This window comes from Lolium rigidum, chromosome 2 (assembly GCF_022539505.1).
Source record: "Lolium rigidum isolate FL_2022 chromosome 2, APGP_CSIRO_Lrig_0.1, whole genome shotgun sequence".
NCBI classification, from domain to species: domain Eukaryota; kingdom Viridiplantae; phylum Streptophyta; class Magnoliopsida; order Poales; family Poaceae; genus Lolium; species Lolium rigidum.
The window spans coordinates 205,989,756-206,004,929 of record NC_061509.1 but is presented as its reverse complement, the minus strand read 5'-3'; the positions used below and the strand labels follow the sequence as shown (position 1 = coordinate 206,004,929).

Genomic DNA, 15,174 nt, shown 5'->3' with positions numbered 1-15,174 from the left:
ATACTTGGAAGCTTACTACCAATGTGGCCTACTATACTCTCGTTGTTTGGCTTACAAGGAGCCGGTGGGTTAATTTTCTCGTGCATGGACTTCATTGTTTGGAAGGTTTGGGAACCACCACCCCTCTCCCAAAAATGCATGCTTTTCTCCTGCCTTATCATACAAAATCGAGTGTGGGTAAGAGGGGGTGGCCCAACGGAAGAGTTTGCCCCCTTTGTAGGTGCCATGATGAGTCGGCCTCCCACCTACTATTCAAGTATCGCATCATTATTCGCATTTGGAAGATGGTTAAAGATTGGCTTCACATCCACGACTTCGACCCCTCTTCCTGGGAGGAGTGCGACAACGTCAAACTTTCGTGGATCTCGATCGCCATGGTGGATGAAGGAAAGCAATGGCTACCCTTGTCATGTTGATTTCGTAGGAAATTTGGAATGAGTGAAACACTAGAACCTTCAAGCATGCGAGCATCATGCCCACCATCATCTTCAATAGAATCAAGTTTTAAAGCTAGGACATGGATTGTTTCCGGCGCTAAGCATTTGGGTCTTTTCATTGCGGGAGAGTAAGCTTTATTTTGTCCTGGTGGCAGGGACGCATCCCGTCGTCGGTGTTTCCACTTGCCCCACGAGGAGGAGTACACACGGGAGGTGGCGGTGATGCGCAACGCCGGGGCTTCTTCAAGACTTGGCCAACTCGATGAACGACCGCTGTGTGTGGGGGGCGCCGCTCTCCGTCAGCAATGATGCCAAAGCCATCGAGTCCGGCGAGTTCATCGACATCACGGCTGACGAAGGGACTAGCGTAGCCGGCGGGAGCAGGAGCCGTGACGGCCCAAGCTTGAGCGGAAGAACAACCGTCAAGGAGGCGTATGCGATAGAGGAGGGACCCGACATGGAGTGGTTCTGGCATGCCATCCCATGCCACGATTAGTTTATGTGTTTAAATTTCAACGTATTTCATTCAAATTTATAAATTTAACGAATTTCCAATCAAATCAGTTGTTTCCGTTGGATATTGCTAAATTTTAAGTTTTTTTAAACCCGGTTTGGGGGTACGTCGTTGGGCATAGGCGCCCCCAAAAGCGCCAACCCGTAGACGCGCAGGTTTAGAAAACGCGGTTGGGATGCTCTAAGGCTAAAGCTTGGTTCAGATACCTCTTCTTCTCTATTGATGAATTGTTAAGACTAGTCATAATGTGTAGTACCATATAGCATGGGCGTACCCAGAAGGGTCGTCGTGTGGGCCGTGGCCCACCCTGATTTTTTAGAAAACGTTTTATATTTAGTTATTTGAGCAAATTTTTATCACACATGAGCGGCAAAAGTTAAAAATTAGAGGTGTGTGCCCACCCTAAAGTATCTTTGTGTGTCCGCCACTGCCATATAGGAGTACTCTGTACATGATACTATTGTATGATACTATCTCTGCAATGCATGGTATCATGTACTAGTATCATAATTTTTTTATATTTATCATAATCTTTTTATCTTTTGATATGTACAAGATTTATTTGTCATTTACTTTTTCCTTTGTATCTACTTACGATATTACTGTTACTATAATCTCTCATCGTTAATTATAGTGACACATTAAAAAAATTCATGCATGTGGGGGTAATCTAAGGGAAATCTTTTGCATTTCTTTGAGAAAAAACCACATAAATGAGCTAGAATCCAATTCGCTGCGCCATCTCAGCGCCTCAGCGGTGCACCAGCCCATCTGCTGCCTATAAATAGAAGAGAAGAATACACCCGTTAGCACACAGAGCGACACACCATCGCGCTACTCCAGTCACCTCTTCCTTTGTACCGTAGTGATCGTCACCGAGAGATAGGAATGGCGTTTTCCATGGCCAAGATCTGGGCGTCCCTCGCCGTGCTCACGGCCTTGGCATTCTTCCTCGTTCATCCCTGCGCATCCGCCGAGTTCCACCGCAAGCTCTCCAGCTGGTCCGACGGCGGCGCTACGTGGTACGGTGGCCCGACCGGCGCCGGGAGCGACGGTAAGACACGGTCGCACAAGATCTCATATAAGTACTTCCAGTAGTCATGGCAGAACATGCACATTTTTGCACAGATACAACTGGAAGTGCTAAAGCTTGTGTACGTTATGTAGGTGGCGCGTGCGGGTACCAGGACGCCGTGGACCTGCCGCCGTTCTCGTCCTTGATCGCGGCGGGCGGCCCGTCCATCTACGAGGGAGGAAAAGGCTGCGGCGCTTGCTACCAGGTGAAATGCACGGGTCACCAGTCCTGCTCATCCAGCCCGGTGACCGTCGTCCTCACGGACGAGTGCCCCGGCGGGCCGTGCCTCGAGGAGTCTGTCCACTTCGACCTGAGCGGTACGGCGTTCGGAGGCATGGCGAAGCCCGGCCAGGCCGACCAGCTCCGGGCCGCCGGCCATCTCCAAATCCAGTACGCCCGGTAAGCCAGGAAGCTAGCCGCATTTTCACGAGCATTTTTGAACGTACACGCCTGAATTCTTGTCCAGACGCGGACGTAGAATTCAACAAAGAGTACCGCTTTCGTAGGAGTAGCGACTAGCTAGTATAGCTACCGTGTCTCATCTACGTCTTGCCTTTTTATGTCCTGTCTGTGACCTCTGCAGGGTGCCGTGCAAGTGGCAAGGGGTGGACATAGCCTTCAAGGTGGACGGCGGCTCCAACGACTACTACCTCGCCATGCTCGTCGAGTACGAGGCCGGCGACGGCGACCTCTCGTCCGTCGAGCTCATGCAGGGCGGCGGCGGGTGGTCGAAGATGGATCAGTCGTGGGGCGCCGTGTGGAGGTACAACTCCGGGCCCAAGCTTCAGGCGCCCTTCTCCGTCCGCCTCACCTCCAGCTCCGGCAAGACCCTCGTGGCGAGTAACGTCATCCCGGCAGGCTGGAAGCCCGGCGGCATGTACCGCTCTGTCGTGAACTACTAGTCTACTAAGATTGATCGCCTCGTTAATAATCTTGGTGCGTTTGCACGCAAGCGCGCCCACGCGCTCGCCCGTATGCAGAGGCGTGGCGCTAGCTCTTCGTTTATGTTTGGAGCTATATGCATGGAGCGTGGATGTGTGTGTAATCACCATTAATAGTATCGCTTGTGCCGCAAGTATTAATTTATGTGAGCCAGTGTTGCGTGAGAGTGTGTGTTATGCCTGTGTGTCAGTTCGATCAATATGAAATGGTCGGTGACCTCACCCAAGGAGAAGCCACATATCAAAGTGTGTGAGCCATTGTTACGTGAGAGTGTGTGTTTTATACCCTCGCTCAGATGTTTTGTGGCTTCTTGTTTTTCGTTCGGCCTTTCTACCACTCCGTGTGGCATTTGGGTGTACCAGGCTTCACAGATCATTATCTTCCATATTGGGCCATGCAATAGCACTAGCTTAGGACTAAGAGAAGGTTGAATTGTCCACATTCACACCCCCGTGGTTAAGGGTGTCAAGTGGGATCCCACTTTTGTCCCACTTGTAATATAATTTGACTTTTTTAGTACAAATTTTGACATTAAAATTTGAACTACATAGTACAAAATGACATCCCACCGGGATCCCACCTTGACACCCTACCCGTGGTAGCTAATTAAGAAAAAACTATATTATTTGGTTTCTCTATCATTTGACTAGTGCAGAATGTCAAAAGTAATTATTTTTTTTGTCTCGAGTGTCTATTTCCCTTTTTTACAAAAGGAGCAAATACTTGTGCAATTCTCAACAAAATTCGTTTTTTCTCTTCTTTTTAGTACATGGGGAATCTTCCTATCCTCTTCCTTTATTTTCTCTGTCGACCAAAAATAATCTTTTCTAACTCTAAACAATGGGGTCGTTGCACATTTCTACAAATAGTGTAACTTCAGTGTGGCCAGCTTACATATATAACCATGTAAAAAAGTAAAATACATAAAGCACATGGGTTGTCTTTTTTCGATTAAGTGGTTGCACATTTCCCAAAAACATATGCAACTGTAGCGTGGGAATAAGTGCATCCTATAAACAACTAGACAAAAAAAATTAGCAATACATTTAGAAGCCATGGTTGCCCTTCTATGGTTAAGATATTTGCACATATTTCTGAAAAAGTGCAATTATTGTGTGACGAAAACTGCAACCTACATATAAATAACTAGACAAAAAAAGGGAGAAATACATATGGAACCCTCGTGAAACTTTTCTTTGCGAGGTCCTTACACAATTCGAAAAGAATTGCAACTATAGTGTGGCAAATCACCCAACCCATGAAGACAAAAAAGGAAAATACATATATAACCTTTGATTGCACTTTTATCGATGAGGGACTTGTACATTTCTATAACCATACAACTATGATGTGACGAAATGGTGCATAATTCATATATACCATCACGAAAATCCTTTATAAACTAAAATAATGCACGTTGGTTGCGCTTATCTCGAAGAGTTAGTTGCATATCTTTAAAAAATTAGAGTACAGAAATTGAAGGAAATATATAACATATATAAATAAAATAATAACATTGAGAAAAAGAAAAGGAAAAAAAGCACACCATTAACGCAAAAGCCGTCTAATCGCCCAGTGAGGCAAACAAAGTTGGTCCCACACCTACTACATTTAATACTGGAGCCAGTATATTCGTCAATTCATCCGTTCAAAACTTAATCCTCAATCACAGTATCCCGATATGAACACACGTTGTAGGCTTGTAGCTAGCAATCACTGGTGGAAAAACAGGCTTCCGGGAAGCCCCATAAGTCGCGAAGGTAAAGGAACCGCGACTAATGGGGTCTTTAGTCGCGGTTCGTGTGGCGAACCGCGACCAAAGGCCCAGGCCAGGGCGCACGGTGGCCAGCTGGTGCACGTGGGGGCTTTAGTCGCGGTTGGCCAGCCCAACCGCGACTAAAGGTGCCCGAAGGCCTTTAGTCGCGGTTGGCCGGGCCAACCGGGACTAAAGCCCCTCCCCTATATATACCCATCCAGCAGCCAACACTTAGCCATTTGGAGCCATTCTCTTCACAAACTTCACAAGTGAGTGTTAGGTTTGCTTTTGGTTCCTCTTATGCACATAAGGTGTTTGATGAAATGCCCCAAGAGCATGAAACAAACATGATATGAAGTGTTGGAGTCACACTTGAGCTTTCTCATTTATTTTTTCCTCCTCGATCGCGGTTAGCAACTTGAACCTTTGATGTGTCATTGATAAAATATGCATGTGTACGTGTGTAGTTCATTGTTTAATTTATATTGTTTGTAGCTAGTTAGTTTAACAAATGCATGATGGTTAATTATATATTTTATATTATAATAATGCGGATGAATCGGCAATGGATGTACGGTAACCGACTCTCCGGCGAGTTCGGTACGGGTTTGAAAGATTTCCTCGTAGTGGCTAATGCGAACAAGCGGGGGTTTTGTTATCTGTCCATGTGTTAAGTGTAAGAATCGGAAGGGTTACTCTTCCTCAAGAGATGTTCACATGCACCGCTTCGGCACGGTTTCATGCCAAGCTATAATTGTTGGACCAAGCATGGAGAAAGAGGGGTTATAATGGAAGAAGATGAAGAAGGGGATGATTTCAATGATGAAAGCTATCTTTCTCATTTCGGTGATACTTTCATGGAGGATGCTGAAGGTGAAGGGGAAGGTGAAGAAGAGGCACGTGATGATCCCGTTGATGATCTTGGTCGGACCATTGCTGATGCACGGAGACGCTGCGAAACTGAAAAAGAGAGGGAGAATTTGGATCGCATGTTAGAGGATCACAGGAAGGCGCCGTACCCCGGATGCGACGATGGTCCGAAAAAGCTGGGCTGCACACTGGATTTGCTGAGATGGAAGGCACGAGCAGGTGTAGCTGACTCGGCATTTGAAAACTTGCTGAAAATGTTGAAGAATATGTTTCCAAAGAATAACGAGTTGCCCGCCACTACGTACGAAGCAAAGAAGGTTGTCTGCCCTCTAGGTTTAGAGGTTCGAAGATACATGCATGCATCAACGATCGCATCCTCTACCGCGGTGAATACGAGAATTTGAATGAATGCCCGGTATGCACCGCATTGCGTTATAAGATCGGAGGCGATGACCCCGGTGACGATGTTGAGGGCCAGAAACCCGGGAAGAGGGTTCCCGCCAAGGTGATGTGGTATGCTCCTATAATACCACGGTTGAAACGTCTGTTCGGGAACAAAGAGCATGCCAAGTTGTTGCGATGGCACAAAGAGGACCGTAAGTCGGACGGGGAGTTGAGACACCCCGCGAGATGGAACGCAATGGAGAAAGATCGACAGAGAGTTCAAAGATTTTGCAGCTGACGCAAGGAACATAAGATTTGGTCTAAGTACGGATGGCATGAATCCTTTTGGCGAGCAGAGCTCCAGCCATAGCACCTGGCCCGTGACTCTATGCATCTACAACCTTCCTCCTTGGTTGTGCATGAAGCGGAAGTTCATTATGATGCCGGTGCTCATCCAAGGTCCGAAGCAACCCGGCAACGACATCGATGTGTACCTAAGGCCATTAGTTGATGAGCTTTTACAGCTGTGGGGCAGACCTGGTGTCCGTGTGTGGGATGAGCACAAAGAAGAGGAATTTGACCTACGAGCGTTGCTTTTCGTAACCATCAACGATTGGCCTGCTCTTAGTAACCTTTCGGGACTGTCAAATAAGGGATACAATGCATGCACGCACTGCTTACATGAGACTGAAAGTGTACATTTGCCAAATTGTAAGAAGAACGTGTACCTTGGGCATCGTCGATTTCTTCCGAAAGGTCATCCGAGTAAGAAAGAAAGGCAAGCATTACAACGGCAAGGCAGATCACCGGCCGAAGCTCGCGGAACACACTCGGTGCTGAGGTATTTGATATGGTCAAGGGTTTGAAAGTCATCTTTGGAAAGGGTCTCGGCGGACAATCGGTTCCGAAGGGAGCCGACGGGCACGTAGCCATGTGGAAGAAGAAATCTATATTCGGGAGCTAGAATATTGGAAAGTCCTAGAAGTCCGCTCTCGCAATCGACGTGATGCACGTTACGAAGAATATTTGCGTGAACATCCTAAGCTTCTTGGGCGTGTATGGGAAGTCAAATGATACAAAGGAATCACGGCAGGACCAGAGCAAAGTTTGAAAGACCACGATGACAAGCATCCGGAACGGTTTCAAGGTCGTGCCGGCTACGCTCCGACCAAAGAAGAGAAGGTCATCTTTTTTGAATGCCCGAGCGAGTATGAAGGTCCCGTCAGGATTCTCGTCCAATATAAAGGGAATAATAAACATGGCGGAGAAAAAGTTCCAAAACCTGAAGTCTCACGACCGCCACGTGATTATGACGCAATTGCTTCCGATTGCTTTGAGGGGCTCTGCCGGAAAATGTTCGAGTAGCCATTGTGAAGCTATGTGCATTCCTCAATGCAATCTCTCGAGAAGGTAATCAATCCAGAAGTTCTACCACGGTTACGTGAACGATGTGATCCAATGTCTTGTCGGTTTCGAGTTGGTGTTCCCGCCATCCTTCTTCAATATTATGACGCACCTCCTGGTTCACCTAGTCGATGAGATTTCCATTCTCGGTCCTGTATTTCTACACAATATGTTCCCCTTCGAGAGGTTCATGGGAGTATTAAAGAAATATGTTCGTAACCGTGCTAGGCCGGAAGGAAGCATCGCCAAGGGCTATGGAAATGAGGAGGTAATTGAGTTTTGTGTTGACTTTGTTCCCGACCTTAAGCCGATTGGTCTTCCTCAATCGCGGCACGAGGGGAGACTAAGTGGAAAAGGCACGATCGGAAGGAAATCAATGATATGTATGGACGGCCATTCTCCGACCGAAGCACACCACACGGTTCGACCAATTCCAGCTTGGTGGCTCCGTACTTTGAGAAACACAAGAATATTTTACGCTCGGACAACCCCGGGAAGCTCGAATCCTGGATTAGGAAGGCCCACATGGAGACTTTCGGCGGTTGGTTGAGAAAACATTTAATGAGTGACAATAAGGTTGTAGATCAGCTGTACATGTTGGCCAAGACACCATCTTCGACTATAACGACTTTCCAAGGGTACGAGATAAATGGGAATACATTTTACACGATCGCCCAAGATAAAAAGAGCACCAACCAAAACAGGGGTGTCCGCTTTGATGCAGCAACCGAGAATGGGCAAAAGGTCACATATTATGGTTACATAGAGGAGATATGGGAACTTGACTATGGACCCTCCTTTAGGGTCCCTTTGTTCCGGTGCAAATGGTTCAAGCTAACAGGAGGTGGGGTAAAGGTGGACCAGCAATACGGAATGACAATGGTGGATTTCAACAATCTTGGTTACCTTGACGAACCATTCGTCCTAGCGAAAGATGTCGCTCAGGTTTTCTATGTGAAGGACATGAGTAGCAAACCGAGGAAACGGAAAGATAAGAAAACGATCAGTACATCATGCGATGATCCAAAGCGCCACATTGTTCTTTCGGGGAAAAGAAACATCGTGGGAGTGGAGGACAAGACGGACATGTCAGAAGATTATAATATGTTTGCTGAAATTCCGCCCTTCAAAGTGAACACCGACCCAAGCATTAAGTTAAATGATGAGGATGCTCCATGGATACGGCACAATCGTAAGCAAGCAGGGACACAAGGGAAGAAATGATGTGTAATAATTTATTATTGTACCAAACTTTGTTGAATGAATCATGTGAATTATATTACCCGTGATGTGTTTAATTGGTGTCCATTTTCGAATGATTCAATTGACTCGAGATAGCACCGATGATACATGAAATTTGGAGTGACTAAGTCATACTCCTGCATACATGAAATTTGGAGTGACTAAGTCATACTCCTGCATACATGAAATTTGGAGTGACTAAGTCATACTCCCGCATATAGGAAATTTGGAGTGACTAAGTCATACTCACCGCATACATGAAATTTGGAGTGATTTAGTCATACTCCTGCCTAGGCGTATAATATGCATATTCGTAGTCTTCATAGTCGCCGCCGTTGTACTGGTAGTCGTCGCCTTCTAAGTTGCCGGCGTCGTCGTCGCTGCCGTCGTCGGCTGTCGTCGGGCGGCGCTCGTGGCTCGAACTGAGGGTAGCGCAGGCGGGGGATATCGCCGGCCGTGATGTAGTCCATGACGCTCTGCCGAGTCCGGCCGTACCACCATAGCCGACGGCCGGCCTCGTGGAAGTTTCCAGGAGGCAGACCGTCCTCCTCATACCTGGCGAGCGCCCTCTCACGCCGATTGATGAAGAAGGCGTCCCAAGTATGCTGGTTATCGGGATGCCGGCGGGGATTCATCCGCTGCTCCGGCGTGAGGTCGAGGTAGTAGTGATTCGTGATGGCCGCCCGGCGCGCGGTACCCGAGGGACGGGAGGGACCGGCACGCCGCCGGCGCTTAGGCTCCGGCCGGCGAGGGACGCGGTAGCCCGGAGGGCAAGGGTAGTTCGAGGCGCAAAGCTCCTCCACCTGCTGGTAGGTTAGAGTGGGTGCGGTGGAAGCCATGAGAGAGTGATGAGAGATTGTAGAGATGTGATGCTGGCCAAGCCGGGCTATTCATATGATTTTCAAAAATGAAAAGTATTTTCAAAAAAGACCTTTAGTCGCGGTTGGCCTGGCCAACCGCGACTAAAGGTCCTTGCGCGCGGGAAATTAAAAACCGGCGAAAAACCCTTTAGTCGCGGTTGGGGTGGCCAACCGCGACTAAAGGTACCCCTTTAGTCGCGGTTGGCGACCCCAACCGCGACTAAAGGGCTGTCCCTATAAATTCCCCAGCGCGCGAACGGCCGCGCCACTCGTCTTCTCCGCCGAAACGTCTTCGATCTGCAGCCGCGCGCGCGCCATCGCCGTCGTCGCCCTCGTCGCCGCGCCCTCGTCGCCGCGCCCTCGTCGTCGCCCTCGTCGGACGTCGTCGCGCCCTCGTCGTCGCCCACGCAGTACGTCGCCGCCGCGCCCTTGTCTCGTCTCCGCGCCGTGCGCAAAACCGGCCGGCCGCCGCGCGCGCGTTAAACAAACCGCCGCGCGCCGCGCGCCGCCCTCGAAACGTCGCCGCGCGCCGTCGCCGTCGCCGTGCCCGACAGCCGCCGCCGCCGCCGTCGCCGTGCCCGACAGCCGCCGCCGCCGCCGTCGATCCGGAGATCGAGAGAGAGAGAGAAGGGGCCGGGGCGCCGCCCGACCGTTTTTTTTTTCTTTTTTAGTTTTTTTTTTCTTGTAAAATTTCACTAAAATATCACTTAAAAATGAACTAATTAAAATTTGACTTAAAAATATCACTTAAAAATGAACTAATTAAAAATGAACTTAAAAATGAACTAACTAAAAATGAACTTAAAAATGAACTAATTAAAAATGAACTAATTAAAAATGAACTTAAAAATGAACTAATTAAAAATGAACTTAAAAATGAACTAACTAAAATATCACTAAGTTTGGAGGAAGCTTCCCTTTCCGCGCGTGTTCCACGTAGTTTGGAGGAAGCTTCCCTTTAATCCCTACCACGCGTGTTCCACGTAGCTAGCTAGACACCGATCGACCCTCCTCCGCCGCTTCCCTTTCCGCTTTAGTTGTTGTTGTTGTTCTTAATTTCCCTCCGCGCCCGCACGTCATGCTGCATCCACCGAGAAGAAAAGAAAAGAAAAGCGGCTCTGCCCTTTCGCCACCGCCACCGCCACCGCCGCCCCCTTTCACCACCGCCACCGCGCGCGTATACTGAGGGGGGAGCGAGCCCCTCGTCGCCCCCTCCGCATACGCCTCCCTCTCCGTGACGCCGTCGTCTACCGCCCCGTCTCGCGCTCTTCCGCGACACCCTCTCCCAACCCCTTCCAGCTCGCCGGCCCCCTCCTTTTTGCCACCGCCCTTTCGCCACCGCCACCGCCCCTTCTTCACTTAATTAATTTGTTTTGACTACATGTTTTCAGGACTGACATATGGCGGGCGATAGAGCTGACCCGATTACTGGACAACTATGATCCGGACGCCGAAGACCATATGTTCGGCATCATAAAAGGCGATATTCCTTTTGTGCCGACCGGAGAAGAAGAAGATGATATCGCTTCTTATCTGAACTTTGAGTGTGAAGATGAAGGGCGCCGTCGGCAAGCGGATGATGCCGAAGAAACGTCGATAAACGACGATCTTCAATTGGAAGTAGCAACCACCTCCGGCGCCGAGGTATATATATATATACATATTGAGCGTATGGTGATACAACTAACTGATTTGAATAAATGTGTGTGTACTAACGCGCGCGACTCTCTTTCTTATTTTAGCCCTCGGCCGGATCGTCGAAAAAATCGAGTACGTCGTCGTCAAAGCGTGGCGCAACCAAGACGATGAAACCAGGAGAAACATGCACCATCGATGTTGTCGACGAAGAAACCGGCAGGCCGCTGGAGCCCAGCAAGAACGCCACCAAGTTTGTCAGCCAATGCGGAGCCGTTGTTAGAGACAACGTCTCGATCACCCGCCAGAGTGGAATGAGCCAAAGAAGGCACGTGTTGGTTTCACTTTTGTCGAACGAGAGAGAAAAAAAGATTGCTTCAAAAAGCTTATGGAACATTTCGTTCTACCTCCGGAATACCGCAAATACGATGAGGAGGGTAACAAGATTGCGGAAAACAAGAAGAGGCGCAAGCTAGTCAAACGGTTCGCTCTTTCTAGGATGGCCAACGCATTCCGGAAATACAAGCAAAATCTAGCCCATGACTTTGTCAACCGGGGCAAGACTCCGGATTTCAAAGGACAATATGAGAAACTGCAACATGATTGGCCAGAATTTGTGAAGCAAAAGAAATCGGAGCAGTTCCTTGAACTATCGAAAAAAAATAAAGAAAATGCGGCCAAGAAGGAGTACAATCATAAAATGGGGCCAGGAGGGTATCGCTTTTGGCAGCCTAAGTGGGAGAAGATGGAGAACGAGCTGAGGGCGCGAGGAATCCGTCCAGGTACGGAGGGATGGGACCCAAGGGCCAAAAGCTGGTGGTACGGGCATGGGGGATCGCTGAACCCGGAGACAGGGGAGTGTGTTTACCAGGGCAAAATAATTACACCCACCCAAAACCTTATTGAGGCAATGAGGGATGCTCAAGAGGGGAGGATCAGGTTCAACGAGAGAGAACGACGCCACGACAAAAGCCCTCGGGAATCCCGAACACGGAGGACGTGTACGAGGCATGCCCGGGGACATTTCGTGGAAACTAGGGTTCCCCCGAGAAAGATGACCCGTACGGTTACGAAGCCGTAAGAGAAAGATGGATCGGGATGCGGATGTTGTGGCGAAGTTGGTAACGGAAATGGATGTGATGAAGAAAACCGTGAGTGTACTAGTCGCCGAAAGAGATGCAGCTCGGGCGCAGCATGAAGATCATCCAATGGATCTCGGAAGCCAGCAGAGAAGAAGCAGCGTGGCTTCCACGGAGGCCTCACCGGCTGGTGCACCGACGATCGAAATTGCTGCACCGGAGCCTCGGCTGGTGGTCGAAGTTACTTGCACCGGAGCCTCCTCGCTACCCCGTGGACGATATAAAGGAGATGAAAGCATGTCATCTGTATTATCCTATCGGGAACATGTCCATGAAGGTAGCCATCGGCGGTGCTTTACCACCTGGAGCACTCCACCACAACAACCCCATTCAAGATGGCTATGCTCGTGTCACGGTGGAGGAGATAGTCCAAGGGTTTGAGGACCTGGACATTGACATTGCTACACCTGAAGGGGTGAAAAGACTTGGAGATGTCAAGCGCCGGTTCATTCTATGGCGGAAGAAATTTATCAAGTTTCCGGGCGAGGCGCCAACAAGTCCACCCCCGTACGGTGGTGGTGGTGGCGGTGGCGGTGACGGTGGCGGTGGCGGTGGCGGTGACGGTGGCGGTGGCGGTGACGGTGGCGGTGGTGCTTCACCTAATACACCTCATTCACGTCGGCGGACGCCGCCCCCGATCCTCGTCCGGCGGGTGATCGGACACCGGTACCGCCCCCCAATCCACCTCCGGCGAAGAAGCGAAGCGGTCCTGGGTTATTAACCCGGACCCTTACGTACCTAAGAAAACAAAGGTACCGGAGGTATCATCGAAGCCTCTCCCCACGAGGCCTTGGGAAAGTAGTGCCGAGGAAGTCGAGGCGGGCGCGGCTGCTGATTTAGAGAAATGGAAGGCGAGCGTCAAGAAGAAAATAGAGGGCGAGCCCAAGCCGGTATATTCGACAAGGAAAAGCGAGTGGGCTAAGTCATTTTTGAACACACCGTCCCAAGCCGCGAAGAATCTGCTCGACGACTATTTACGTGAACTTCGTAGGCAAGCGATCGCGTTCAAGAGGAACAAAGAGTCTGCGGAGAAGAAAGCCTTGGAGGACAAGGCCGAGACAAAATTAGAAAGGGGGAAAGAAGTTGCCCAGCTCGGGGAACAAAGTAAACAATCGATCGCCCCGCTCATAGTGCAAGCCGCCGGTCGGGAGGCCCCCGATATCATAGCAGCTGCGGCAGCTTATGGATTGACTGTAGAAAGTGCCGAGAAAACAAGCGGCCGACTTAGGTATCACTCTTCGTGCGAGTGTTAGGCCTTGATGAGGCGCCAATGAAGGACGTAGTATTTACATATGTGAAGAATGGCCCTCTCATCGAGCACTGCGCGAGGAAGAGGATCTACCTCGACAAATGAAAGGTACGCTAAATTGGTACAAGGCTTACATAAAACATGAAAACGCCAAAGACTATATCTATGCGGAAGTTAAATATGAGCATCACTTCAAACGTTACTGGGTACAAATTCCTCCGAGTGAATTGTTCCGAGCTGTTCAATCTGCGCGACCTCGACAAATCTATCATCGGTTGCTACGTTACGTAAGTGATTTATTAATTTCTACCCCATCTCGTTCATTGCACTGCACTATATATATATATATATTGTCCTAACTATCTTGTTGTGTACGCTATATATTATGCGGAATGAAGAAGCGAGAAATGCGAATAAGGAACATCCATGATGTTGGGTTCATTGACCCACAAATCGTTAATTCATATGTGTTAGAACACCACCCCGCCGACGTGGAGGAAGACCTGTGGCGGTTTATTAGAAAACAGCAACAGAAAAGTGATATTCTATTTCCTTACCATTTTGGGTGAGTGTTTCGTCTTGAGCACATTCTCTTTTGTTTACTCCATGCATGGTATGTGGCTAATCGATGAGTTATGCATGATTGTGCATGTATCGTGTCCGCGAGGTTCCACTGGATTCTTATGGTAATTAAAGTTCGGACCTCCTCGGTTCTCGTCCACGACTCTCTGAATATGGATCCGGCGCTTTGGGGCGACATGAGAAAAATGATGCAAAAGTAATTATTTTCATTCATTTGCGCTCTATATCGATCGGCCTATTTCGTTCATCATTTCCTAATATCAAGTAACTAATTAATAACTCTCTTGTTTATTTAATTTTCTTTGCCTCGTAGGGTTTGGAGACGGTTCGTAGATACCAAGGTCGGTGAATTCAAAAAAGAGCTACATTTTAAAATGGCGAGTGCCGACAATTGGGGATAATCAGCCACTGGGGACCAATCTATGTGGATACTATGTTTGTGAGAGGATCCGGAGATACTGCAATGAGCGGGACCAGACGTGTGAGAACAACATCCTGAGGAATAACCTCCGGAAGACGCTTAGTCTAGAAGCTCGCTTCCGACCACTTCAAGAGGAACTAGCTGGATGGTTGGCGAGGGAAGTCATCGATCCTAGAGGAGAACACTATTACGATGACGTAGATCTTTATAGGCACCGGAATTTGTAACTAACTTGTTCAAAATTGTATATGGTCATCCGATATTGAATATATATTGTATATGGTCATCCGATATTGAATATATATTGTATATTACTCTTGAATTCTTTTTGGTTCTAATTTCAAATTTGTTTGAAATTGTACATTCATATGCATGTATGTATACAGTACCGTAGAATATGTGAAACTCCTTCAAAATTAAAACCCAAAAGAAATAAAATAATACAAATTAAAAAGAAACCAGATTTAGGGGGAGGGGGCTAAACCCTAAACCCTGCGGAGGCCTTTAGTCGCGGTTGGCCGGAAGAACCGCGACTAAAGGTCCTCCGCCCCAGCGCTCGCACGAGGCCCACGTGGATGGGCCTTTAGTCGCGGTTCGTAAGGAACCGCGACTAAGGGGGCCTTTAGTCGCGCTACTTTGGTCGCGGTTGGGCCACCGCGACTAA

General features: G+C 48.7%; 1 protein-coding gene across 1 annotated transcript; it reads left to right on the top strand.

Moving 5' to 3' along the window:
* The first annotated feature begins 1,839 nt into the window (after nt 1-1,839).
* Nucleotides 1,840-2,928, top strand: LOC124688006 (expansin-B15-like). Its single transcript, XM_047221722.1, has 3 exons — nt 1,840-2,005; nt 2,119-2,425; nt 2,610-2,928. The coding sequence occupies exons 1-3, from the start codon at nt 1,840-1,842 to the stop codon at nt 2,926-2,928; spliced, it is 792 nt and encodes a 263-aa protein (XP_047077678.1).
* The last annotated feature ends 12,246 nt before the right edge of the window (nt 2,929-15,174 follow it).

Coding starts and splice junctions, on each gene's coding strand:
- LOC124688006 (XM_047221722.1), top strand. CDS start 1,840: ATGGCGTTTTCCATGGCCAAGATCTGGGCGTCCCTCGCCGTGCTCACG. Junction 2,006..2,118: donor GACCGGCGCCGGGAGCGACG/GTAAGACACGGT, acceptor TACGTTATGTAG/GTGGCGCGTGCGGGTACCAG. Junction 2,426..2,609: donor CTCCAAATCCAGTACGCCCG/GTAAGCCAGGAA, acceptor TGACCTCTGCAG/GGTGCCGTGCAAGTGGCAAG.